Source organism: Erinaceus europaeus, chromosome 13 (assembly GCF_950295315.1).
Source record: "Erinaceus europaeus chromosome 13, mEriEur2.1, whole genome shotgun sequence".
NCBI classification, from domain to species: domain Eukaryota; kingdom Metazoa; phylum Chordata; class Mammalia; order Eulipotyphla; family Erinaceidae; genus Erinaceus; species Erinaceus europaeus.
Window position 1 is genome coordinate 1,922,548 of NC_080174.1, and position 24,810 is coordinate 1,947,357.

The 24,810-nt window shown below is 54.5% G+C and overlaps 1 protein-coding gene across 2 annotated transcripts in view; it reads left to right on the top strand.

The window, feature by feature from the left end:
- Positions 1–24,810, top strand: part of PACRG (parkin coregulated) — a 326,166-nt gene that overhangs the window by 169,012 nt on the left and 132,344 nt on the right. For both annotated transcript variants that reach the window (XM_007529646.3, XM_060205143.1), the window contains one exon: positions 22,521–22,692. In XM_007529646.3, the coding sequence (XP_007529708.1) occupies positions 22,521–22,692 (172 nt within the window). The remainder of the gene's footprint in view (positions 1–22,520; positions 22,693–24,810) is intronic.

The following is a 24,810-nucleotide window of genomic DNA, read 5'->3' on the forward strand; positions in this document are numbered from 1 at the left end:
TTGTGTTGGTGTGTGTCTGTACACGTGTGTATGTATGTCTATGTGTCCATATGTATGCATCTCTGTGTGCTGGTATGTCTGTGTGTGCATTGTGTTGGTGTGTGTCTATATATGTGTGCATGTATGTCTGTGTGTCCATATGTGTGCATCTCTGCTGGTATGTCTGTGTGTGCATTGTATTGGTGTGTGTCTGTACATGTGTGCATGTATGTCTGTGCGTCCATATGTGTGCATCTCTGTGTGCTGGTATGTCTGTGTGTGTGCATTGTGTTGGTGTGTGTCTGTACATGTGTGCATGTGTGTCTGTGTGTCCATATGTGTGCATCTCTGTGTGCTGGTATGTCTGTGTGTGCATTGTGTTGGTGTGTGTCTGTACACATGTGCATGCATGTCTGTGCGTGTCTATGTGTGTGTGCGCACAGGTGGTGGTGCCAGGTATGCAGGAGCTCTCCGCCAGCAGTGAGGGCTGTCACAAGTCTACAGAGAGGGGCGTCCCCTTCCCCACTTGAATTTTCTGTGGCCTCCCAGGGTGCTGCGCCCACCCAGTGACCCCCGCAGTGGTGGCCCCACAGGCCCAGCCAGGTGATGGCTGACACCTCATGGTGAGATGCTGGGGCCGAGCCTGAGGATGACCCAGCCCCCAGAGCCCTTGGCCGTGCTGTGGACACTGGAGGTGGGGCATAGGGCGCAGGGCAGCTTCTCCCTGGCTGGGCTCCGACATGGGCCTGAGGACGACCCAGCCCCCAGAGCCCTTGGCCGTGCTGTGGACGCTGGAGGTGGGGCACAGGGTACAGGACGGCCTCTTCCTGGCTGGGCTCCAACATGGGCCTGAGGATGACCCAGCCCCCAGAGCCCTTGGCCGTGCTGTGGACGCTGGAGGTGGGGCGCAGGGCGCAGGGCGGCCTCTCCCTGGCTGGGCTCCGACATGGGCCCCTGGGAGACCCCGACCACCCTGGCAGCCCAGCCGCACGCTGCTTCAATTACCTGCTCCACTGGTCCAGCCAGCATGATGGGAAGGGAGTTGGCTGCGGGGCTGAGCTATCACTTCCTGAATTCTTCCCGTTTCCAGCATTGAAAACAGTCCTGGTGTCAAGCTGGAGCCTTAGGAATAATGAGATGTCCTAGATTTGTACTGGGTCGTGATTTTCTTATAAGCAAATGGCACCGAGTGACACCGAGCTTGCTGAAGCGATTTCTGCTTCCTCATCCTAGAGATTTAGAGATGTTCATTCTAGGGTGGGGAGAGAGACTGTGTGTGTGTGTGTGTGTGTGTGTGTGTGTGTGTGTGTGTGTGTGTGTGTGTGTGTGTATGTGTGTGTGAGTGTGTGTGTGTGTCTGTGTGTCTGTGTACGTGTGTGTGTGAGTGTGTGTCTGTGTGTGTACGTGTGTGTGTGTGAGTGTGTGTGTATCTGTGTGTCTATGTTTGTGTGTGTGTCTGTGTGTATATATCTGTGTGTCTATGTGTGTAACTGTGTTTACGTGTTTCTCTGTGTGTCTGTGTGTATAAGTGTGTCTGTGTCTGTGTGTTTGTGTGTGTCTATGTGTGTATCTGTGTTTGTGTGTGTCTGTCTGTGTGTCTCTCTGCGTTTCTGTGTGTATGTGTGTGTGTATCTGTGTCTGTGAATGTGTCTGTGTGTCTGTCTGTCTCTGTGTGACTCTGTGTCTCTGTGCGAGAGTTTGTGTGTGGGGGGTGGCATCTGGCCAGTCACAGCAATATCTCCATCTCTTCTTTTTCTGACTCTGACTTCCATTTGCTGCAGAACCACAAGGCCCTGCTGGCACCCACGTCCCAGTGGCTGTCCCAGCAGCTGTCTCCTGCAGCCCTCGGGAGCTGGGCACCGGCACCCGGCCATTCTGCGCACCTCTGCGTGGGCTTTTGAGGGTGACAGGCAGTGGAGACAGTCTGCACGGGCCCAGAGCCAGCACCGCCTGCACTGATTGCCTCCTGGATCTCGCGGGCTGGGGGAAGAGCCAGGGCCGCAGGAGCCCTTACTCCCGGCTAGGATTCGGGGCGGACCTGCGGGTGAGTGGGGAGTACTGGGGCGGGGAGGGGAGCCACTCAGTCACAGTCACGCAGACGGGCACAGAGCAGAGCTCCAAGCTGGCTCGCCGGCAGTCACTTCCGAGAAGTCAGGGTCGGACATGGATGTTCTCAGCATCAGAGTGCAGGGCTGGCCTGGGGGGTCTGACGTCTGACGTCCCGAGGTTCCTCTCCAACATGCTGGACGCCAGAGACTCACGGAGCTGTGCGCGCTCTCTCATAACAACAAATAAGTGAATTTAAAGATATGTCTGTCAGAGGCTTCAGAGAGGGCAAAGTGTTTCTGCAAAAGACTCTCCTGCCTGAGGCACTGAGGCCCCAGCACCACCATTAGCAGGGCTGTGATCTCTCTCTCTCTCTCTCTCATTAGTTAAATAAATAAAATATTTTCAAATATATCTTTTTGAAGATATGTTTCTGAGTGAAATGAACGGGGTGGGAGGCATGAAGGAGGGCGGCCCCACTGGAAGCTCGTTAACCGTCGAGCGGCCCTTGGCATCAGGCCGCAGTCTGGGGGCTCCCTCCCTCCCGCGGTCCGGCCTTGTGGAGGCTGTGGGCCTGTCCTCCTCCTCGCAGGCGCTCCCAGGCCTCAGAACCCTGCGACTCAGCGTCACCTTGCCCATCCTCACAGGGCGCGGCGCGGGCAGCCATCGGCGAGGGCTGCGGGACTGTTGAGCCAGGGAGCCAGCCAGCCGGGCCTGGCCCCGTCCGCATGGGTCTCGGCCTAAACCTGGCACGGCCCGCCGCCTCCCGCCAGGCAGCTGCGGGGCGGCCAGAGGGGAAGGGAGGCTCTGCAGGTCAGCTCCTGAGTGGCCCCGGCGTGTGGCTCCGAGCTCAGTGGCAGGGCTGGGCAGTCCTGTCCCCCAGCATCAAGGGCTCCCTTCTTCTTTTCTCTCTTTTTCTTCTCTTCTCTTCTCTTCTCTTCTCTTCTCTTCTCTTCTCTTCTCTTCTCTTCTCTTCTCTTCTCTTCTCTCTCTTCTCTTTTCCCTTCCCTTTCCTTCCATTTTCTTCTCTTCTCCTCTCTTTGACTTTTTCCTTCCCTTCTCTTCCCCTCTTTTCTCTTCTTTTCTTTACCCATCCCATTTCTTCCTTTCCCTTCCCTTCTCTTCTTTTTCTCTTTTTTCCCTTTCCTTCTCTTCCTTCCCCTCCCCTCCCCTTCCCTTCCCTTTGTGTGAGTGTGTGAGTGTGTGTGTGTGTGTGTGTGAGTGTGTGTGTGTGTGTGTGTGAGTGTGTGTGTGTGAGTGTGTGTGTGAGAGAGTGTCTGTGAGTGTGTGTGTGTGAGTGTCTGTGTGTGTGAGTGTGTGTGAGTGTGTGTGTGAGTGTGTGTGTGAGTGTGTGTGTGTCTGTGTGTGTGAGTGTGTGAGTGTGTGTGTGAGTGTGTGTGAGTGTCTGTGTGTGTGAGTGTGTGAGTGTGAGTGTGTGTGTGTGAGTGTGTGTGTGAGTGTGTGTGTGTCTGTGTGTGTGAGTGTGTGAGTGTGTGTGTGAGTGTCTGTGTGTGTGAGTGTGTGAGTGTGTGTGTGAGTGTGTGTGTGTGAGTGTGTGTGAGTGTCTGTGTGGGTGTGTGAGTGTGTGTGTGTGAGTGTGTGTAAGAGTGTGAGAGTGTGAGTGTCTGTGTGGGTGTGTGTGTGAGTGTGTGTGAGTGTGTGAGAGTGTGAGTGTCTGTGTGGGTGTGTGTGTGAGTGTGTGAGAGTGTGAGTGTCTGTGTGGGTGTGTGTGTGAGTGTGTGAGAGTGTGAGTGTCTGTGTGGGTGTGTGTGAGTGTGTGTGAGTGTGTGAGAGTGTGAGTGTCTGTGTGGGTGTGTGTGTGGGTGTGTGTGAGTGTCTGTGTGTGTGTGTGTGAGTGTGAGTGTGTGTGAGTGTGTGAGTGAGTGTGTGAGTGAGTGTGTGTGAGTGTGTGTGTGGGTGTGAGTGTGTGTGTATGTGAGTGTGTGAGTGTGAGAGTGTGTGTGAGTGTGTGTGTGGGTGTGAGTGTGTGTGTATGTGAGTGTGTGAGAGTGTGAGTGTCTGTGTGAGGGTGTGTGAGAATGTGAGAGTGTGTGTGTGTGTCTGTGTGTGTGAGTTTGTGAGAGTGTGAGTCCTGCGTCTGTGCTCTGCGTGGCCCCTGAGCACTGGCCCTAGCACAGACTGCAGCCTGCTAGCTTCTCCGGCTATGCCTAGCATCTTCATGATCCTCCATCTCATGTCTCTAGATTGTTTTCCACACCAGGTTCTCTTATTATTATTATTATTAGTGATTTACAAAATAAGGAAACAAGGTGCCTGTGGGGTGGTGCACCCAGTTAAGTGCACACAGTACTAAGCGCAAGGACTGCAGAAGGATCTGGGTTCAAGTCCCTGCTTCCCACGTGCAGGGGGACATTTCACAAGCGGTGAAGTAGGTCTGCAGGTGTCTGTCTCTCTGTCTTTCTCTTCTCTCCGTTTCTGTCCTATCCAATAAAACGGGGGTGGGGGGGTGATGGCCACCAAGAGCAGTGGATTCATAGTGCCAGCACCAAGCTTCAGCAATAACCCTGGAGGCAAATAAATAAATAAATGAATAAATAAATAAATAAGTGACAGGAAGACAGTTCCACACTGCTCCCATCACCAGAGTCCTGTGTCCCCACTCCCTCCACTGGAAACTGCAGTATTTCTCACAAGGCCACAAATATGGGCTATTATTTCTGTGTCTGTCTGTCTGTCTATCTACCCTTGCGCCCCTTTTTTGATGGCCCTGTCTTCTCTTACTTTCTAAGTCACACCCACAACCATTACTATTTCTGAGTTTCTTTCCTGCTCCCCCACTGCTCAGTCCCGATGGAGTTGGAGTTCAGAGTCCTCTGGTCATCTTCCCCCTATCATTATTTCCCCTCTGGGAGCAGGGACCCAAATCTTTATGGGGAGCAGAAGGTGGGAGTTCTGGCTTCTGTCATTGCTTCTCCTCTGGACATGGGTGTTGGCAGGTGGATCCACACCCCCAGCCTGTGTCTGTCTGTCCCTAGTGGGGCAGGGTTCTGGGGAGGGGAGGCTCCAGGACACACGGGTGAGGGTGTCTGTCCAGGGAGGTCAGGATGGTGTCATGGCAGCATCTGCAACTTGGTGGCTGAAAGGCTGTAAGATATAAAGCAGGAAAATATGTTTAATAAATAAGAACCATAAAGCAGGAATAAAGCAGTTGATAATAGGGACCTTAGGGTGGTAAGAAGCTAGGAAGTCAAACTGAGAAATGCTATGCATGTACAAACTACTGTATTTACTGTCAACTGTAAAACATGAATCCCCCAGTAAAGGAAAAAAGAAGAAGAAGCTACAAGTCTATTTTAGGTATGTTCCAAGGGACCCATGATTCTGGCGATTTTGCCTGAGCCTGAGTTAATGTGCAGGTGGGCTAAAAGTACTGTCTAGGAGGATGCAGTCAGAGTTGAGAGTAGGACTCCAATGCCGGATTGGGCAGCTCCCAAACCTGAAGAAAAAATATAAATACAACTACCTGTTTAACCCTGTTAATCTGCCCCAGGGCCCGCGTCTGTTCACATTCAGCACAGGAGCCGTGTGCCCTCCGAGTCCCTGTCCATCCGAGCTCACAGTCCGTGGTCACAGCTGGAACATTCTAGGCAGCTCTCATGTCAGGACCCGTCTTCCTCGAGGGGCAGAGCAGGCTGCCCAGCACACTGTAATGTGTGCACTTAACCAGGTGCACCACTGCCTGCCCCTGCCCGTGACTTTGACCGGGATTCTCTGGGTGCCCTCCGACACCGCCGGTCGGTGTCCCCAGGGCACTGCAAGGCAGGGGGGCTGTCACCACCTAACGCAGGTTCACATCCCTTCTGCTCCACTCTTTTCCGTTCTTGTTTCTGTTTGTTTTCTCTGGACTTTAACGTTTTAAAAAATATTTATTTATTTATTTTCCTTTTTGTTGCCCTTGTTGTTTTTAGTGTTGTTGCAGTTATTGTTGTTGATGATGTCATTGCTGGATAGGACAGAGAGAAATGGAGAGAGGAGGGGAAGACAGAGAGGGGGAGAGAAAGACAGACACCTGCAGACCTGCTTCACCGCCTGTGATGTGACTCCCCTGCAGGTGGGGAGCCGGGGGCTCGAACCGTGGACTTTAACATTTAACCAGGGCTTTAGCATTCCTTAGTCCGCCTGTTTCCCACAGTTCTGGCTACCGAGTGTGTGATTGAGGTCAGTGGGCACTCTGGAAGCTGCAGCCTCTACCTCGGGCTCACACGTCACCCCAACAAGGCCTAATAATCTGGGCCTTGGCTGAGGCACTTCATGAGCTCAGAGTGCAGGAGACCAAATGAAATCAAAGGCCTCTTTCAGCTGGGGGAAAAAAGAAAAAGAAGAACAATGACCCTAAATAGCCAGGGCTGCTGAGTGGGCTGTCCAGGCCCCTCTGCCCCCGGGCACGTCGTTCTCCCTGGTTGGAGTCCTGCCGCTCCCGGCACCCACGGGGCACTGGAGGGAGGGCTTGGACTTGGGACAAAGAGTGTGTCAGCCCAGACCACTCAGCTCAGGAGGTCCGAACCCGACTCTGGCTTCACATGTTTTTCAGGAAAACGTGTTGAAACAGAGGACATTTGATCCAGAGAGCATGGAGTGAATTCACTATCCAGGAGGTGACTCCTTCCTTCACTTCTTCATTTTCTCTGCATCTATCTATCCATCCTTCCTTCCCTCCTTCTTTCTTCCTTCCACCCATCCTTCCTTCCTTCCTTCCTTCCTTCCTTCCATCTGTCCATCTGTTCATCTAAGCATCCATCCATCCATCCATCCATCTCTCCATCCATCCATCCATCCATCCATCCATCCCTCTATCCATCTCTCCATCCATCCATCCATCCATCCCTCTATCCATCTCTCCATCCATCCATCCATCCATCCATCCATCCCTCTATCCATCTCTCCATCCATCCATCCATCCATCCATCCATCCATCCATCCATCTGGGTCTATTTCACAGACACCGTGTCATGCTAAGTTCAGAGTCCCATAGAAAACAGAAATAGAGACAAACCTAATGAGAGAAAGATATCCTGAGTAAGTGTGAGAGGGAGAGAGAGTAGGGCACCGAGTGGTGATGGGAATGAACCCCTCCCATTTTTTATTAAGTAGGATAGAAATAAATTGAGAGAGGAGGGGGAGATAGACAAAGGGAGAGATGGAAAGACTTCCGCCTCACCACTTTCATAGCTCCCCCCCCCCGGCAGGTGAGAAGTGGGGTCTTGAACCCTGGTCCTTGCGCCTGATAATATGTGCGCTTAACGAGGTGTGCCACCACCCGGTGCCCCTGCTTCCCAGATGCTTTCTGGGACCAACCTGCTCTCGGGTCTGGGGCACCTGTGACCCTCAGCAAGGAGAACTGTTGGCACTGGAACTGTGAGAGGCCAGACCATGACAGCCTAGAGGCCGACCTGGCCGTGTGCTCTTAACAGGAACTTCCCAGAGTCCACCTTTGCCGAGAGCTGGGGTGCTGACTTAGTCTGGTTTGGGTGTAGTAACCGTGTGTGTGTGTGTGTGTGTGTGTGTGTGTGTGTGTACATGTGCATATGCGTGTGTGTGCGTGTGAATGTCTGCCACGTGTGATCTAGTTCAGACACAGCTGTGGGAGCCCCACGTCCAACATTCAACACCTGTCTTGCAACTGCCGTTCATGGGTCTGTAGCTCTGCCTGGCTCCCTGGGACACGGCCGGGACCCCCGCACCTGTGTCAGCCTGTTTGCACCCGCCTTGTACGACCAACAGACTTCCCTGAAGAAAACTGCTCACCCCCCATTCTCAGCATTATTGAGAAAGTGGACAGAAAGGGGAGGGGGCGGGAGACACCTTGTCGAGCTCCAAGAACCATGTCAAAAGTTTCAGAGGCAGGGTAGGGGGGCGTGCAGATGTTAGCACAGCTGGTTGAGTTCTGACATCACAGTGCCCAAGGACCCGGGTTCGAGCCCCCCAGTCCCCAACTGCGGGGGGGGGGAGGGGAGAGCTTCACGAGTGGCGAAGCAGGGCTGCAGGTGTCTCTCTGCCTCTCCCTGTCTATCTCCCCCTCCCCTTGTATTTCTCTGCTCCTATCCAAAAATAAGTAAATGAATCAAGGAAAAGGAAGAAAAAAAGGTTTTCAGGCACCCCGTGAACTTTGTGACAAGCAGGGTGGTGGCAGGCGGGAAGTCCACCGCCAGACAACAAGGCGGGGGGGGGGGGGCAGGGGGCTCTACCCGTCTCCTTCACCTCACCTGAAAGTGTCTCTCAAAGCCGCCGTTCCTGGCCGGCCCTGGCCGGGCCCGGAAGATAAAGGTTAAACCTGAATAAATTCCAGCTCGGCTCATGACTGACCTTTTGCCGTCTCGTTAGCATTTCTGACAGAAACCTAGGATAAGGTTATTCCATGAGATAATCTGATTCTCCGCTCCCCGGCCACATCTGTGCTGCGAACATTAACGTCCCCTGTGGGAGTGAGGGGTGTCCTCGGCTGTGGGGGAGGCGAGTCCACACAGAAACCCCGTCCCGGCCTGGAGCGTGTCCTCTCCTTGCCCCGGGCTCTGCCTTTCCCAGCACCCAGGCTTCTGGCGTTGCAGTTGCATCTGCCTGTTCACCTGAGCAGACAGCCCGCTGTCTAAGGCCTGCTCTCCCAGAAGCCCAGGCCACACCTCAGCCATTCCCAGAACGTGGCTCTGGCCTCCTGTTACATCTGCCCACGGTTTTTTTGAAGATGTGTCTTGGCCAGAGAATTAGTTCACCAGGTAGGACATGACAGCACCGCATGGGAGTCCCACAGCACTGGGGGAAGCTCTAGGGCTGTGTTGTCTTTCTCTCCCCACCCCTCCTTCCTTTTTCTCTCCCTCTCCCTCTCCCTCTCCCTCTCCTCCCCCCTCCACAGTCTCTCTATCTGAATGAAAAACAGTGACCCAACAGTGACGAGATCATTCATGCACAAAGCAGCAGCGATGGAAACAATAGTAATGGCAGTAATAATAACAGGCATATATGTGATCGACTTTATGTGGCACAGAAAGATCGTCACCTGAAAGAGAACCTAGAGCCCCCCCACACACACATACACACACACACAGCACCAGGGAGGCTCCGGGAGCCCCGCCATGCACTTCCTGTAGCGTCCCCAGCACCTGGGCTGTCTCCCGACCCGTCAGCCATTCTGTCAGGCTCATGAAGCCACACGCACCAGCGCCTGTCTTGCTGTGGTGGCATTTAGAACATGCCAGGTGCGTGTTCAGGTCTGCGGGGATGGGGGACCGCCCGGTGGGCTGGCATCGTGTGCGGACGGAAGGCGGCACGTCTCTCTGGGGCGCCATGCAGACGCCTCCTCGTGCTCAGGACATTGGCCCTGACTGTCCTGTTGGGTTTTGTTGTCACTGGGACCTACTTCTTTATTTTCTTTAATTTTCTTATTTCTTTTTTAAATTTCATTTATTTGTTTTGATAGAGACAGAGAGAAATTGAGGGGAAGGGGAGACAGATGGAGAGAGACCCCTGCAGCCCTGCTTCACTGCACGTGACGCTTTCCCCCTGCAGGTGGGGGCCGGGGGCTTGAACCCGGGTCCTTGAGCACCATAGTGTGTGCGCTTAGCCAGGTGCGTCACTGCCCAGCCCCCTCACTGGGACCTACTTCCAGCTCCCCGGCGAGTTCTCCCCCAGACGGACGTGTAGAGAAAGAGAAGGTGTTAGGACTCCTCGACCCAGGCGTCCTCCCAGCTTCGGTGAACACGCGAGCGAGCAAGCAAGCGAGCACCATCTCCTGCTCTCTGTTGCGACTCCTGCGCGTCTGTCTGCCTGGCTCTTGCTGCTGTCGCCGTATCCACAGCCAATCGCATGCGTTTGCAGAATGTGTACCTTGCAGGATATATCTGAGTGGCAAGGGAGGGAAAAGAAATCTTGGACCGGATGTCATCTGTGGCACCTTGGCCCAGGACAGGCAGTGGGGGCTCCATCCAGCGTCTTCCCGGGCAGGAAGGTGGACAGGGCCTGAGTGAGTGGCAGGAGTGACCATCATGGAAGGGTGAGCAACTGTTCCCAGGCCACAAGTGACGTGACGTGACGTGTTGTGACGTGACGTGACGTGATGTGTGAGCCATCACGTCCCTAATAGAATAATTGGGAAAAAAGAAAGAGAGAGAGAGAAAGGAAGGCAGGAAGGCAGGAAGGAAGGCAGGAAGGAAGGCAGGAAGGCAGGAAGGCAGGAAGGCAGGAAGGAAGGCAGGAAGGAAGGCAGGAAGGAAGGCAGGAAGGCAGGAAGGCAGGAAGGAAGGCAGGAAGGAAGGCAGGAAGGCAGGAAGGAAGGCAGGAAGGCAGGAAGGAAGGCAGGAAGGCAGGAAGGCAGGCAGGCAGGCAGGAAGGCAGGAAGGAAGGCAGGAAGGCAGGAAGGAAGGCAGGAAGGAAGGCAGGAAGGCAGGAAGGAAGGCAGGAAGGAAGGAAGGAAGGCAGGAAGGCAGGAAGGAAGGCAGGAAGGCAGGAAGGAAGGCAGGAAGGAAGGCAGGAAGGCAGGAAGGAAGGCAGGAAGGAAGGCAGGAAGGCAGGAAGGAAGGCAGGAAGGCAGGAAGGAAGGCAGGAAGGCAGGAAGGAAGGCAGGAAGGAAGGCAGGAAGGCAGGAAGGAAGGCAGGAAGGAAGGCAGGAAGGCAGGAAGGAAGGCAGGCAGGAAGGCAGGAAGGAAGGCAGGAAGGCAGGAAGGAAGGCAGGAAGGCAGGAAGGAAGGCAGGAAGGAAGGAAGGAAGGCAGGAAGGAAGGCAGGAAGGCAGGAAGGAAGGCAGGAAGGAAGGAAGGCAGGAAGGAAGGCAGGCAGGAAGGCAGGAAGGAAGGCAGGAAGGCAGGAAGGAAGGCAGGAAGGCAGGCAGGAAGGCAGGAAGGAAGGCAGGAAGGGAGGAAGGAAGGCAGGAAGGAAGGCAGGAAGGCAGGAAGGAAGGCAGGAAGGAAGGCAGGAAGGAAGGCAGGAAGGAAGGCAGGAAGGAAGGCAGGAAGGCAGGCAGGAAGGCAGGAAGGAAGGCAGGAAGGGAGGAAGGAAGGCAGGAAGGAAGGCAGGAAGGCAGGAAGGAAGGCAGGAAGGCAGGAAGGCAGGAAGGAAGGAAGGAAGGCAGGAAGGAAGGCAGGCAGGAAGGCAGGAAGGCAGGAAGGCAGGAAGGAAGGGAGGAAGGAAGGCAGGAAGGAAGGCAGGAAGGAAGGCAGGAAGGGAGGAAGGAAGGCAGGAAGGAAGGCAGGAAGGCAGGAAGGCAGGAAGGAAGGAAGGAAGGCAGGAAGGCAGGAAGGAAGGCAGGAAGGAAGGCAGGAAGGAAGGCAGGAAGGCAGGAAGGAAGGAAGGCAGGAAGGCAGGAAGGAAGGCAGGAAGGCAGGAAGGAAGGCAGGAAGGCAGGAAAGAAGGAAGGAAGGAAGGCAGGAAGGAAGGCAGGCAGGAAGGCAGGAAGGAAGGCAGGAAGGCAGGAAGGCAGGCAGGAAGGCAGGAAGGGAGGAAGGCAGGCAGGAAGGAAGGCAGGAAGGCAGGAAGGAAGGCAGGAAGGAAGGCAGGAAGGAAGGCAGGAAGGAAGGCAGGAAGGCAGGCAGGAAGGCAGGAAGGAAGGCAGGAAGGGAGGAAGGAAGGCAGGAAGGAAGGCAGGAAGGAAGGCAGGAAGGAAGGCAGGAAGGCAGGCAGGAAGGAAGGCAGGAAGGCAGGCAGGAAGGAAGGCAGGCAGGAAGGCAGGAAGGCAGGAAGGAAGGCAGGAAGGCAGGCAGGAAGGAAGGCAGGAAGGCAGGAAGGCAGGCAGGAAGGCAGGAAGGAAGGCAGGAAGGCAGGAAGGAAGGCAGGAAGGAAGGCAGGAAGGCAGGAAGGAAGGCAGGAAGGAAGGCAGGAAGGAAGGCAGGAAGGCAGGAAGGAAGGCAGGAAGGCAGGAAGGAAGGCAGGAAGGAAGGCAGGAAGGCAGGAAGGAAGGCAGGAAGGAAGGCAGGAAGGCAGGCAGGAAGGCAGGCAGGAAGGCAGGCAGGAAGGAAGGCAGGAAGGCAGGAAGGAAGGCAGGAAGGAAGGCAGGAAGGCAGGCAGGAAGGAAGGCAGGAAGGCAGGCAGGAAGGCAGGAAGGAAGGCAGGAAGGAAGGAAGGCAGGAAGGAAGGCAGGAAGGCAGGAAGGAAGGCAGGAAGGCAGGCAGGAAGGCAGGAAGGAAGGCAGGAAGGCAGGAAGGAAGGCAGGAAGGAAGGCAGGAAGGCAGGAAGGAAGGCAGGAAGGAAGGCAGGAAGGAAGGCAGGAAGGCAGGAAGGAAGGCAGGCAGGAAGGCAGGCAGGAAGGAAGGCAGGAAGGCAGGCAGGAAGGCAGGAAGGAAGGCAGGAAGGCAGGAAGGAAGGCAGGAAGGGAGGAAGGAAGGCAGGAAGGAAGGCAGGAAGGCAGGAAGGCAGGCAGGAAGGCAGGAAGGAAGGCAGGAAGGAAGGCAGGAAGGAAGGCAGGAAGGCAGGAAAGAAGGAAGGAAGGCAGGAAGGAAGGCAGGCAGGAAGGCAGGAAGGAAGGCAGGAAGGCAGGAAGGAAGGCAGGAAGGAAGGCAGGAAGGCAGGCAGGAAGGCAGGAAGGAAGGCAGGAAGGGAGGAAGGAAGGCAGGAAGGAAGACAGGAAGGCAGGAAGGAAGGCAGGAAGGCAGGAAGGAAGGCAGGAAAGCAGGAAGGAAGGCAGGAAGGAAGGCAGGAAGGCAGGAAGGAAGGCAGGAAGGAAGGCAGGAAGGCAGGCAGGAAGGAAGGCAGGAAGGCAGGAAGGCAGGAAGGAAGGCAGGAAGGAAGGCAGGAAGGAAGGCAGGAAGGCAGGCAGGAAGGAAGGAATGAAGGCAGGAAGGAAGGCAGGCAGGAAGGCAGGCAGGAAGGAAGGAAGGAAGGCAGGAAGGAAGGCAGGAAGGGAGGAAGGAAGGCAGGAAGGAAGGCAGGAAGGCAGGAAGGCAGGAAGGAAGGAAGGAAGGCAGGAAGGCAGGAAGGAAGGCAGGAAGGAAGGCAGGAAGGCAGGAAGGAAGGAAGGCAGGAAGGCAGGAAGGAAGGCAGGAAGGCAGGAAGGAAGGCAGGAAGGCAGGAAAGAAGGAAGGAAGGAAGGCAGGAAGGAAGGCAGGCAGGAAGGCAGGAAGGAAGGCAGGAAGGCAGGAAGGCAGGCAGGAAGGCAGGAAGGGAGGAAGGCAGGCAGGAAGGAAGGCAGGAAGGCAGGAAGGAAGGCAGGAAGGAAGGCAGGAAGGAAGGCAGGAAGGAAGGCAGGAAGGCAGGCAGGAAGGCAGGAAGGAAGGCAGGAAGGGAGGAAGGAAGGCAGGAAGGAAGGCAGGAAGGAAGGCAGGAAGGAAGGCAGGAAGGCAGGCAGGAAGGAAGGCAGGAAGGCAGGCAGGAAGGAAGGCAGGCAGGAAGGCAGGAAGGCAGGAAGGAAGGCAGGAAGGCAGGCAGGAAGGAAGGCAGGAAGGCAGGCAGGAAGGCAGGAAGGCAGGCAGGAAGGCAGGAAGGCAGGAAGGAAGGCAGGAAGGAAGGCAGGAAGGCAGGAAGGAAGGCAGGAAGGAAGGCAGGAAGGCAGGAAGGAAGGCAGGAAGGAAGGCAGGAAGGAAGGCAGGAAGGCAGGAAGGAAGGCAGGAAGGCAGGAAGGAAGGCAGGAAGGAAGGCAGGAAGGCAGGAAGGAAGGCAGGAAGGAAGGCAGGAAGGCAGGCAGGAAGGCAGGCAGGAAGGCAGGCAGGAAGGAAGGCAGGAAGGCAGGAAGGAAGGCAGGAAGGAAGGCAGGAAGGCAGGCAGGAAGGAAGGCAGGAAGGCAGGCAGGAAGGCAGGAAGGAAGGCAGGAAGGAAGGAAGGCAGGAAGGAAGGCAGGAAGGCAGGAAGGAAGGCAGGAAGGCAGGCAGGAAGGCAGGAAGGAAGGCAGGAAGGAAGGCAGGAAGGAAGGCAGGAAGGCAGGAAGGAAGGCAGGAAGGAAGGCAGGAAGGAAGGCAGGAAGGCAGGAAGGAAGGCAGGCAGGAAGGCAGGCAGGAAGGAAGGCAGGAAGGCAGGCAGGAAGGCAGGAAGGAAGGCAGGAAGGCAGGAAGGAAGGCAGGAAGGGAGGAAGGAAGGCAGGAAGGAAGGCAGGAAGGCAGGAAGGCAGGCAGGAAGGCAGGAAGGAAGGCAGGAAGGAAGGCAGGAAGGAAGGCAGGAAGGCAGGAAAGAAGGAAGGAAGGCAGGAAGGAAGGCAGGCAGGAAGGCAGGAAGGAAGGCAGGAAGGCAGGAAGGAAGGCAGGAAGGAAGGCAGGAAGGCAGGCAGGAAGGCAGGAAGGAAGGCAGGAAGGGAGGAAGGAAGGCAGGAAGGAAGACAGGAAGGCAGGAAGGAAGGCAGGAAGGCAGGAAGGAAGGCAGGAAAGCAGGAAGGAAGGCAGGAAGGAAGGCAGGAAGGCAGGAAGGAAGGCAGGAAGGAAGGCAGGAAGGCAGGCAGGAAGGAAGGCAGGAAGGCAGGAAGGAAGGCAGGAAGGAAGGCAGGAAGGCAGGCAGGAAGGAAGGAATGAAGGCAGGAAGGAAGGCAGGCAGGAAGGCAGGCAGGAAGGAAGGAAGGAAGGCAGGAAGGAAGGCAGGAAGGAAGGCAGGAAGGAAGGCAGGAAGGAAGGCAGGAAGGAAGGCAGGAAGGAAGGCAGGAAGGCAGGAAGGAAGGCAGGAAGGCAGGAAGGAAGGCAGGAAGGCAGGAAGGAAGGCAGGAAGGAAGGCAGGAAGGAAGGCAGGAAGGAAGGCAGGAAGGAAGGCAGGAAGGAAGGCAGGAAGGCAGGCAGGAAGGCAGGCAGGAAGGCAGGAAGGAAGGCAGGCAGGAAAGCAGGAAGGAAGGCAGGAAGGCAGGAAGGAAGGCAGGAAGGAAGGCAGGAAGGAAGGCAGGCAGGAAGGCAGGAAGGAAGGCAGGAAGGAAGGCAGGAAGGAAGGCAGGAAGGCAGGCAGGAAGGAAGGCAGGAAGGAAGGCAGGAAGGCAGGAAGGAAGGCAGGAAGGAAGGCAGGAAGGCTGGAAGACAGGAAGGAAGGCAGGCAGGAAGGCAGGAAGGCAGGAAGGCAGGAAGGAAGGCAGGAAGGAAGGAAGGAAGGCAGGAAGGAAGGCAGGAAGGCAGGAAGGAAGGCAGGAAGGAAGGCAGGAAGGCAGGAAGGAAGGGAGGAAGGAAGGCAGGAAGGAAGGCAGGAAGGCAGGAAGGAAGGCAGGAAGGAAGGCAGGAAGGCAGGAAGGAAGGCAGGAAGGCAGGAAGGAAGGCAGGAAGGCAGGCAGGAAGGCAGGCAGGAAGGCAGGAAGGAAGGCAGGAAGGAAGGCAGGAAGGAAGGCAGGAAGGAAGGCAGGCAGGAAGGAAGGAAGGAAGGCAGGAAGGAAGGCAGGAAGGCAGGAAGGAAGGCAGGAAGGAAGGCAGGAAGGCAGGCAGGAAGGCAGGCAGGAAGGCAGGCAGGAAGGCAGGAAGGCAGGAAGGAAGGCAGGAAGGAAGGCAGGAAGGCAGGAAGAAAGGCAGGAAGGAAGGCAGGCAGGAAGGCAGGCAGGAAGGCAGGAAGGAAGGCAGGAAGGCAGGAAGGAAGGCAGGAAGGAAGGCAGGAAGGCAGGAAGGAAGGCAGGAAGGAAGGGAGAAAGAAAGAGAAAGAGGTGAGCAAGGGAGGCAGGAAGAGACCACTGCGCGGACTCCCCAGCACAGAGGAGCAGGCTGGAACCCCACGACCCACTCAGCAAGGTGGGCACGCACCCAGGTGGGCAGCACGCCGGCCTAGTTTTCCCTGGCCAGTCAGAAAGGGACAGTCCGCCTCTGCACCTGCCGGGACCTGCAGCTGAAGAGAGAGGAGCCCTGTGCCCCATCCCGCCTCTGGCCGTCACGGGACTCTGTCCGAGCTTCCCGGTGGCCAGAGGCTCGTGGCCGGGTGGGTGAGTGTTTCCGTCGAGTCTCCCTGGGCCCGCTAAGACGGTGTCGCTCCTGCCTGCCCTCACCTCAGCCTGAGGCACGATGCCGGCCTACCCCGCAGCCTTGACGGCAGAGCCGCTGAGCTCCATGTGCTGCCCCTTCTGAGTCCGGGGTCAGACTGTCATCTGACGGCACCATCAAGTCAAGGGGGACCAGCCTGCCCTCCTCCTTCCCCTGTGTGCAAAAGCTCTGTGCAGCCGCACATTTCTCTGCTGTTTTAAGGGTGATCCCACTGGAATTCAGTTCTAGACGTGCCATTTATGTAAGTCTGTTCACCTCTGACCGAGGGTGACTTCAGTGGTTTTCAATTTCCAAATGCTTGGCAGTCACACAGGTCAGCTGTGTCCTATGAGTGATTTGCGATTTGCTTTTCTTTTCTCCAGACTGTGACACAGAGACACAGAGATGGGGGGGGGGGGGCGCCTCCTGGTTTCCTAGACTGTGTCCCAGTGCCTGTAAACACTGAGCCTGAACTACTGAAGGCCAGGTCTTACTAGGTTTACGAAGTAGAACTTTTGTTTACATGTTTTGATTGGAGGATTCATAGTTTACAGTAAATACAGTTGTCTAAAATTTCTCAGTTTTCTGCAAAGCACTCTCCCCCCCAGTCCAGGTCCACCTCCACCATCAGCACCTGGACCGGAAAGCCCCCTCAACCCTTCAGAGTCCTTTACTTTGGGGCAAGACACCACGCCGAGCCCACGTCCTGCTCTGTGTCTCCCCTTCTGTTCTGATTGCTCCACTTCTGTCCATGAGTGAGACCAGCCCGTCCTCATCCTTCTCTTTCTGGCTGATCTCACGTCACAGGATGCCTTCACTCTCCATCCAAGATGAGCTGAAGAAGGTGAATTTATTATTCTTCACAGCTGAGTAGTATTCCACTGTATACACAGACCACAACTTGCTCAGCCACTCATCTGTTGTTGGACACCTGGGTGGCTTCCAGGTTGTGGCTGTTACACATTGTGCTGCTAAGAACATATGTGCACACAGATCGTTCTGGATGGGTGTGTTGGGTTCCTTAGGATCTGTCCCCAGGAGAGGGATTGCAGGACCACAGGGCAGGTCCATTTCTAGCCTTCTGAGAGTCTCCAGACTGCTCTCCACAGAGGCCGGACCACTGACACTCCCACCAGCAGCGCAGGAGGCTCCTTTGTCCCCACAGCCTCTCCAGCTTGTGTTGTTACTACCTTTTCTGATGTGTGACGTTCTCACAGGGGTGACGTGTCATCTCATTGTTGTCTTTATTAGCATTTCTCAGTCAATGACTTTGAGCATTTTTTTCTTATGTCTCGTGGTCTCATGGGTGGGTCTCTTCTTCGGTGACTATTCTGTTCATGTCCTCTCCCCAGTTTTGAATGGGATAATTTGTTTTTTGCTGTTGTTGCTGTGTTTGGTGAGCTCTTTATATATTCTGGTTAGTAGCCTCTTGTCTCATATGTGGTTTGCAAAGATCTTCTCCCATTCTGTAAGGGTCTCTTTGCGTGGGCTGATGTTTTCTTTTGTTATGCAGAAGCTTTCAATTTGATGTAGTCCCATTGGTTTATTTTTGTTTTTATCTTCGTTGTAATTGGTTTATATCATTGAAGATGCATATAAAACTTAGATGGAAAAGAGTTCTTCTACTGTTTTTCTCTATGTATTTGACAGTTTCTGGTCTAACATCCAAGTTCTTGATCCATTTGGAATTTACTTTTGTGTTTGGTGAAATATAGTGGTTTAGTTTCATTCTTCTGCATGTTTCAACCCAATTTTTCCAACATCATTTGTTGCAGAGACTGTCCTTCCTCTACTTAATAGTTTGGGGGCCCCTGTCAAAGATTAGCTGTCCATGGGGACTCACTTCTGGGCTCTCCATTCTATTCCACTGGTCAGTGTGTCCATTCATGTTCCAGTACCAGGCAATTTTGATGACAATGGCCCTATAATACAATTTGAGATCTGGGAGTGTGATACCTCCAGTTCTGTTCTTTTTTCTCAAGATTTTTTTTTTTTTTTTTTGGCAATTCTAGCTATTTCCTGGTTCCAAATAAATGCTTATCGGTTTTATTTTATTGTCAAAAAATTGGGTAGGACCTTGATGAGGATTGCATTAAATTTTTATATGGCTCTGGGTAGAATATTCCTTTTGATGATGTTAATTCTTCCAACCCATGAACACGGAATATCTTTCCACTTCCTGTGTCTTTTTCTATTTCCTTGAATGGTGACTCGTAGTTTCTGGTATACAAGTCCTTCACTTCCGAGATATTTTGTTGTTTTTGCTGCTGTAGTGAATTATACTGATTCTTGGATTTCTTCTTCTTCTGACTTAGTGTTTGCATAGAGGAATGCCACTGACTTTTGTGTGTACATTTTGTAGCCTGACTACCTTACCACATTGCCTGATAATTTCCAGGCGCTTCCTGCAGGATTCTTTAGATTTTTTATATATACTATCATGTCATCTGCAAAAAGGGGGAGCTTGACTTCTTCTCTTCCAATCTTTAAATGTGATCCACCACATCAATAAAAGAACAAAGTAATTTTCTTGTGATCTCATGATTATCTCAGCAGATGCAGAGAAAGACTTTGACAAAAACCCAACATCCCACCATGATCAAAGAAGTACAAAAAATGGAAATAGATGGGAAGGTCCTTACCCTAGTGGAGTCCATATACAGCAGACCTACAGCCAACATCACACGCAATAGGTAGAAGCTGGAAGCATTCCCCTCAGATCAGGGATATGGTATAACAACCGCCTGCTATTTGCTCCTGATGTCTGCTTCACTGAACAAACGTCTTTGATCTTCCCCGTCCCGTTAAAAAAAGTCTGTCTTTATTTATTTATTTATTATTGGATAGGCACACAGAGAAGTTGAGATGGGTGGGGAGACAGAGAGGGAGAGTGATCCCTGCACCCCTGCTTCAGCATTCTTGAAGCTTTTCCCTGCAGTTGGGGCCCAGGGCTTGAACCCAGGTCCTTGCACATTGCAATGTGAGCGCTTAGCCAGATGCTTCACCACCTGGCCCCTTTCTCATCCCTTTTTTGATGTGATGCATGATTCTACCAATAAGTGTCCTGCTGGAGCTCTGATCATGGCCCCCCTGACTCTCTCCCAGGGAGTCTGCATGCTGTCCTTCCAGACTCCAGATGGACTATGAAAAGCGTGAAGTGATCTTCTCTCAACTCTGAGATGAGTCGGACCTCAGGGTCCTGAACGTGGCTAGGTTCTCTACCTGCATATCAGCCATATCTCTTCACGTTCAAAATGCCTTGTTTCCTATTTTAAAAAAAGGCCATGTACCGTTCCATTATGTACTCAGCATCATTACGGAAATGTGTAACGATCTAAATGACTTCCAGTTACTCACCACGGCCACCTCCACAAACAGTTAAAGACAGCCCTACATTCTGCTGGAAACATTCCGTGTACACACACGCCTGTCACACGCGTGGCTTGTTGGATGTCTGTATGACTCACTAGAACTCCAGCAGTAACTCAGCGGTCTCATCAAAGGTCAGACAATGAGTTGAACGTTGACTTTATCCTGTGTAGCCGAAGGAGGCCCCGTTTCACCAACATATGGCTCCTCTTTGTTCAGACTGCCTCAGTCTGGACATTTCCTTCCATATTCTTCTTTCTCAGTGAGACACGGGTGTAGAAAGTTTAAGTTTCTAGCTTGAGTCATTAGAGAAAACAATTAACACCATCAAGTTCCCAGACTTGTATCTGTGTTGCTGGGAGGTGCTGGATTTCATAGTTGAGGCTTGCTGAGAACCCTATTATCTTTGCCCAAAGGTCACTGTGACACTTAGCCCTCAAGCTGTAGGTACTTTGTGATCTATGGAAATTTATGAAACATGAATATAAAATACAGAGTTTCTGTAAACCATTGAACTCCTCAATAAAAATGGTTAAGAAAAAACAAACAAACAGCATTTCTGTCAGTGGAAATATCTGATGTCTCCAGATAAGATGGCCACATGGCCATCCGTCCGTGCCAGCACTGTGGAATTTTAGCCAAGTAGGAGCAAGCTTTGTTCTGTCCCCTATTTAATTCTGCATTTTTCCATAAACCTTGGAGAAAATGACTATGTCGTTTGAAAGCTACTATTTTAGAGCAGCATAATAAAATACACACTGAGGCTTATTATTAAAACGTGATTTTATATTTGTGTAAAGGTCTGTGGCCAAGGAAATAGTAAGGACAGCCTCGTGGAGATCTAAACGGGCAGAGCACGTTAACCGGGAGAGCCCCCGGGCGTCCCTGCCAGGTGGTGGGTGACGGGTGCTCGGTCGTCTTCCTCCAACCCCGGAGACCGGCTCCCTGCCCCTCAGTGCTCCTCCCGTCTGTCTCCCCGTGTTGAGCCCCGTAACCACCACAGACCACAGGTGATGGGTTTCCCCCGTGGGCTCGCTCGTTCTGTCCCAGAGTCCACCTGGGAGTGAGGTGGGCAAGTGCCCGTCCCCATCTCGTCCTGTCCTGCCCGAGAGCACAGACAGCTCTGCAAGGAGGCCTGCGCTGCCGGCCCGCTGAGGAGAATCCCGGGGTCCACAGGCTGGAAACAACCCAAGGGCCCGGCCACAGAGGGTCACAGAGGGTCGCGGGAGCCGGGAGCGCTGGTGTGCGGAGACAGGAGCCTCCTCTGCTGTGGCCCCACAGAACTAGAGCAGACCCTGGGCCCGCGAGCCTCAGTCTGGAGACCTCAGGGGCACACTCCAGTCAGGCTGGGTCTCGCCTCCCTCCCTCTCCTCCCCTCTCCTCCCCTCTCCTCCCCTCTCCTCCCCTCTCCTCCCCCCCTTCTCCTCCCCTTCTCCTCCCCTCTCCTCCCCTCTCCTCCCCTCTCCTCCCCTCTCCTCCCCTCTCCTCTCCTCCCCTCTCCTCCCCTCTCCTCTCCTCTCCTCTCCTCCCCTCTTCTCCCCTCTCCTCCCCTCTCCTCCCCTCTCCTCCCCTCTTCTCCCCTCTCCTCCCCTCTCCTCCCCTCTCCTCTCCTTTCCTCTCCTCTCCTCTCCTCTCCTCCCCTCTTCTCCCCTCTCCTCCCCTCTCCTCCCCCCTCCCTTCTCCTCCCCTCTTCTCCCCTCTCCTCCCCTCTTCTCCCCTCTCCTCCCCTCTCCTCTCCTCTCCTCTCTTCTCCTCCCCTCTTCTCCCCTCTCCTCCCCTCCCCTCCCCCCTCCCTTCTCCTCCCCTCTCCTCCCCTCTTCTCCCCTTTCCTCCCCTCTTCTCCCCTCTCCTCCCCCTCCCTTCTCTTCCCCTCTCCTCCCCTCTTCTCCCCTCTCCTCCCCTCTTCTCCCCTCTCCTCCCCTCTCCTCCCCCCCTCCCTTCTCCTCCCCTCTCTCCCCTCTCCTCCCCTCTCCCTCCTCCCCTTCCCTCCTCTCCTCTTTATTTCGAGACGGCACCCACATTCTGCTTTCCTTCAGGCCCCATGGGGCAGCTGTGCAGGCACGCTTTTCTTTTCTCATATCTCCCAGATTCAGAAAAAGTGTGTTGCCATAATGGTGAGTGTGTCGCCTGCTGTAGATAAGCTTATCAGAAGCTCCGGGGCCAATTTCATTCTCTTTGCATTCTCTTTATTTATTTATTGGATAGAGACAGCCAGAAATCTGAGAGAGGTGGGGGAGACAGAGGGACATCTGCAGCCCTGCTTCTCTGCTTGTGAAGTGTCCCCCTGCAGGTGGGGAGCAGGCCTTGAACCTGAGTCACATGCACTCAGCCAGGTCACCACCCTCGGCCCCTAAGGCCAATCTGTTTTCATCCGTTTAACGTTCTGTATTTCTGTCGTACGGGTATCTTTTCAGCATACATATGGTGGACTTCTTGAATACTTTCCAACGCTGCATTTTCCCCTAAATGGTAAAAATATTCATCAGAAAGCCCTAAATCAAATGCTAAAATGCTAGGGCCATGTGCCATGTGCCAGTGGTGCACATGGTTCAAGCCCCCGGCCCCCACCTACGGGAGGAAGCTTCACGGTGGTGCAGCAGGGCTGCTGGTGTCTCTGTCTCTCTTGCTATCTCCCCCTTCTCAATTTATCTCTGTCTCTATCCAATAATAACTAAATAAAAATGTTTTTTAAAGATACTAAGATGAGGGGGTTGGGGGGCCGGGTGGTAGCACTGCAGGTTAAGCGCACATGGCGTGAGCGCAAGGACCGATGTAAGGATCCCGGTTCGATCCCTGGCTCCCCCCACCTGCAGGGGAGACCAGCAGTGAAGCAGGTCTGCAGGTGTCTGTCTTTCTCTCCCCCTCTCTGTCTTCCCCTCCTCTCTCCATTTCTCTCTGCCCTACCCAACAATGATGACAACAATAATAATAACAACCACAATGATTAACAACAAGGGCAACAAAAGGGAAAAAGTAGCCTCCAGGAGCAGTGGATTCGTAGTGCAGACACTGAGTCCCAGCAGTAACCCCGGAGGCAAAAAGAAAAAGATGCTAAGATGACCCCAGTGTAGACGGCAGGATTCTAACCCAACTTCAGGTTCAGAGACTGTGCCCTCATGCCAGGGCAGCCGCGATGCCTACTGCCGGTCACTGGGGGAAGGGCCCGGAGCTCTGCCCCTCTGCTGGGCCTCAGTCCCCAGAGGCTGCTGGCGGCCACATGCCCTGACCCGGCCCCACTGCCCACCCCGAGCTGAGTCCTTCCCCTCACGTGCGTCTCTCCTTCCAGGTGGAGATTGAGAAGCTGGATTACCACCACTACCTGCCTCTGTTTTTTGACGGACTCTGCGAAATGACCTTCCCCTACGAGTTCTTTGCTCGGCAAGGGATCCACGACATGCTGGAGCACGGGGGGAACAAGATCCTGCCCGTCATCCCCCAGCTCATCATCCCGATAAAGAGTAAGTTCCCCGGGGGAGCGGCACCCTGCTAGCCAAGCAGGGACACCCAGCAGGGGGAAGGGCCCGCAGGCTGTGCCGGGAGGTTTAGAAATGGGCTTATGGGGCTAGAACTCCTGTCTCCCAATACACCCACCAGCCACCAGCCACAGGGTGCTGTGTCTGAGCCGGGCAGCCGGGCTTTGTCATGCTGGCCGTGCAGCCCCGCAGAAGTGGCCGTGCTGTCCCAGCGAGCCGCGCGCGTGCAGAGAGCGTGCGTGGCCTTTCTATCTGTGTGCGGGAGCAGAGCCTCTGGTCTGAGAGCAGAGCACATGGCCCACGTGCACGGCATCTTCAGGACTAGCGGGCGCAGGGTGTGAAGAGGAGAGAGAAGCAGGGATGGAGGGTGACGCCAACGCTGGGAAGGGGCTTTGTCTGTTTTGTTTCATTTACGGTGATTTTTCTTTAAATGTTTTATTATATTTATTTATTTATTTATTGGATAGAGACAGCCAGAAATCGAAAGAGAAGGGGGTGATAGGGAGGGAGAGAGACAGAGATGCCTGCTGCCCTGCTTCACCGCTCGCAAAGCTTTCCCCCCGCAGGTGGGGGCTGGGGGCTCGAACTCTGGTCTCTCCAGCGTTGTAACGTGTGCACGCGACCAGGTGCGCCACCACCTGGCCCCGCTTGGAAGGTTTTTATCTACAGCAGGTGACATGGGGACACCTGAGGGTCACCCAGTTGTTGGCTTTATCTGGCTGGACAGAGTATCATTCCTTTCTCTGCCCAAGTTTCCCGGCATGAGTCCCCCTGACCATCTGAAAGCAGTCAACCCCTGTTCAAACATTTTTTTTCTAACATGCAAAGAAATTTTCACTTGTGTTTTCACTTGAGGGAAATACCACCACTGATGCTTGAGTGGACTTCTGACTTCCAGCCCAGACTCCCCAGCCTGCTGTCAGAGCTGCCGCTGGCACTGCCCATAGGGCCACCCGCCCCCGGGCCGGGAGGGGACAGTCAGCCGAGTCTCCGGTTCTGGCCCCCAGTACAGCCAGCACCCTGTTGTGCACATACCAGAGCCCAGCAGCTTGCACGGCTGCAGCTGTTGGGGAGGGAGCGCAGAGGGTGACATCGCCTGGTGCCCCGTGGGTGGGTGCCCTCACCCCGCATCTTGGCCCAAACTAGGACAAGGGATAGACTCGCTCTGGAGAGACTGAAGTTGCAATGGATGCCAGAACACCCCCCGCAAGGCAAGTCCGTCCGCGCTGGTCGCCCCTCTAGACTCTGGCGCACTGCTTGCTGGGCACCGGGCAGCACACCTGGCTCAGTGCACATGCTGTGGTGCTCAAGGATCCTGGTTCAAGCCCCCGGTCCCCACCTGCAGCAGGAAAGCGTTATGAGTGGTGGAGCAGGGCTGCAGGTGTCTCTCTGTCTCTCTGGACCTGGAACATAAACAGACTTGCCGGCCAGTGGAATAGAACTGAGAGCCCAGAAATAAGCCCCCACAGCTGTGGACAGCTCATCTTTGACAAGGGGGCCCAGAGGATTAAATGGGGGAAAGCAGAGTCTCTTCAACAAATGGTGTTGGGAAAAAAAATGGGTTGAAACACTCAGAAGAATGAAACTGAACCGCTACACTTCAGCAGACACAAAAGTCAACTCCAAACGGACCAAAGACTTGGATGTTCGAGCAGAAGCTATCAGACGCCTTGAGGAAAATATCGGCAGAGCTCTTTTCCATCTGAGTTTTGTAGGAGTCTGTGGCCGTACCACCCTGAACACGCCCGATCTCATCTAAATTTTGTAGGCATCTTCAGTGATACGATTCCGATTGCAAGAAAGACGGAAACAAAGACAAACCAGTGGGACCACATCACAGGGAAGGGCTTCTGCACAGCAGCAGACACCACCAGCCTCGCAGAGCGGGAGGCCTTCTCATTCCGGGGAGGGGGGCTACTGCGTCCGCCCTGGACCCCGTTGTTCTGTTCCGTGAGGCTGCCTTCTTCTGACCTCTGATCTAGACTCTCCACAGAGCTCCACAGAGCTCCAGTCTCTCCACCCGCACTTACTGCTTCCAGGGGAGTGGGGACCCTTCTTTCCCTGACTCTCAGGAAATTCTGCCCGCTGGCCTCACACTGCTGT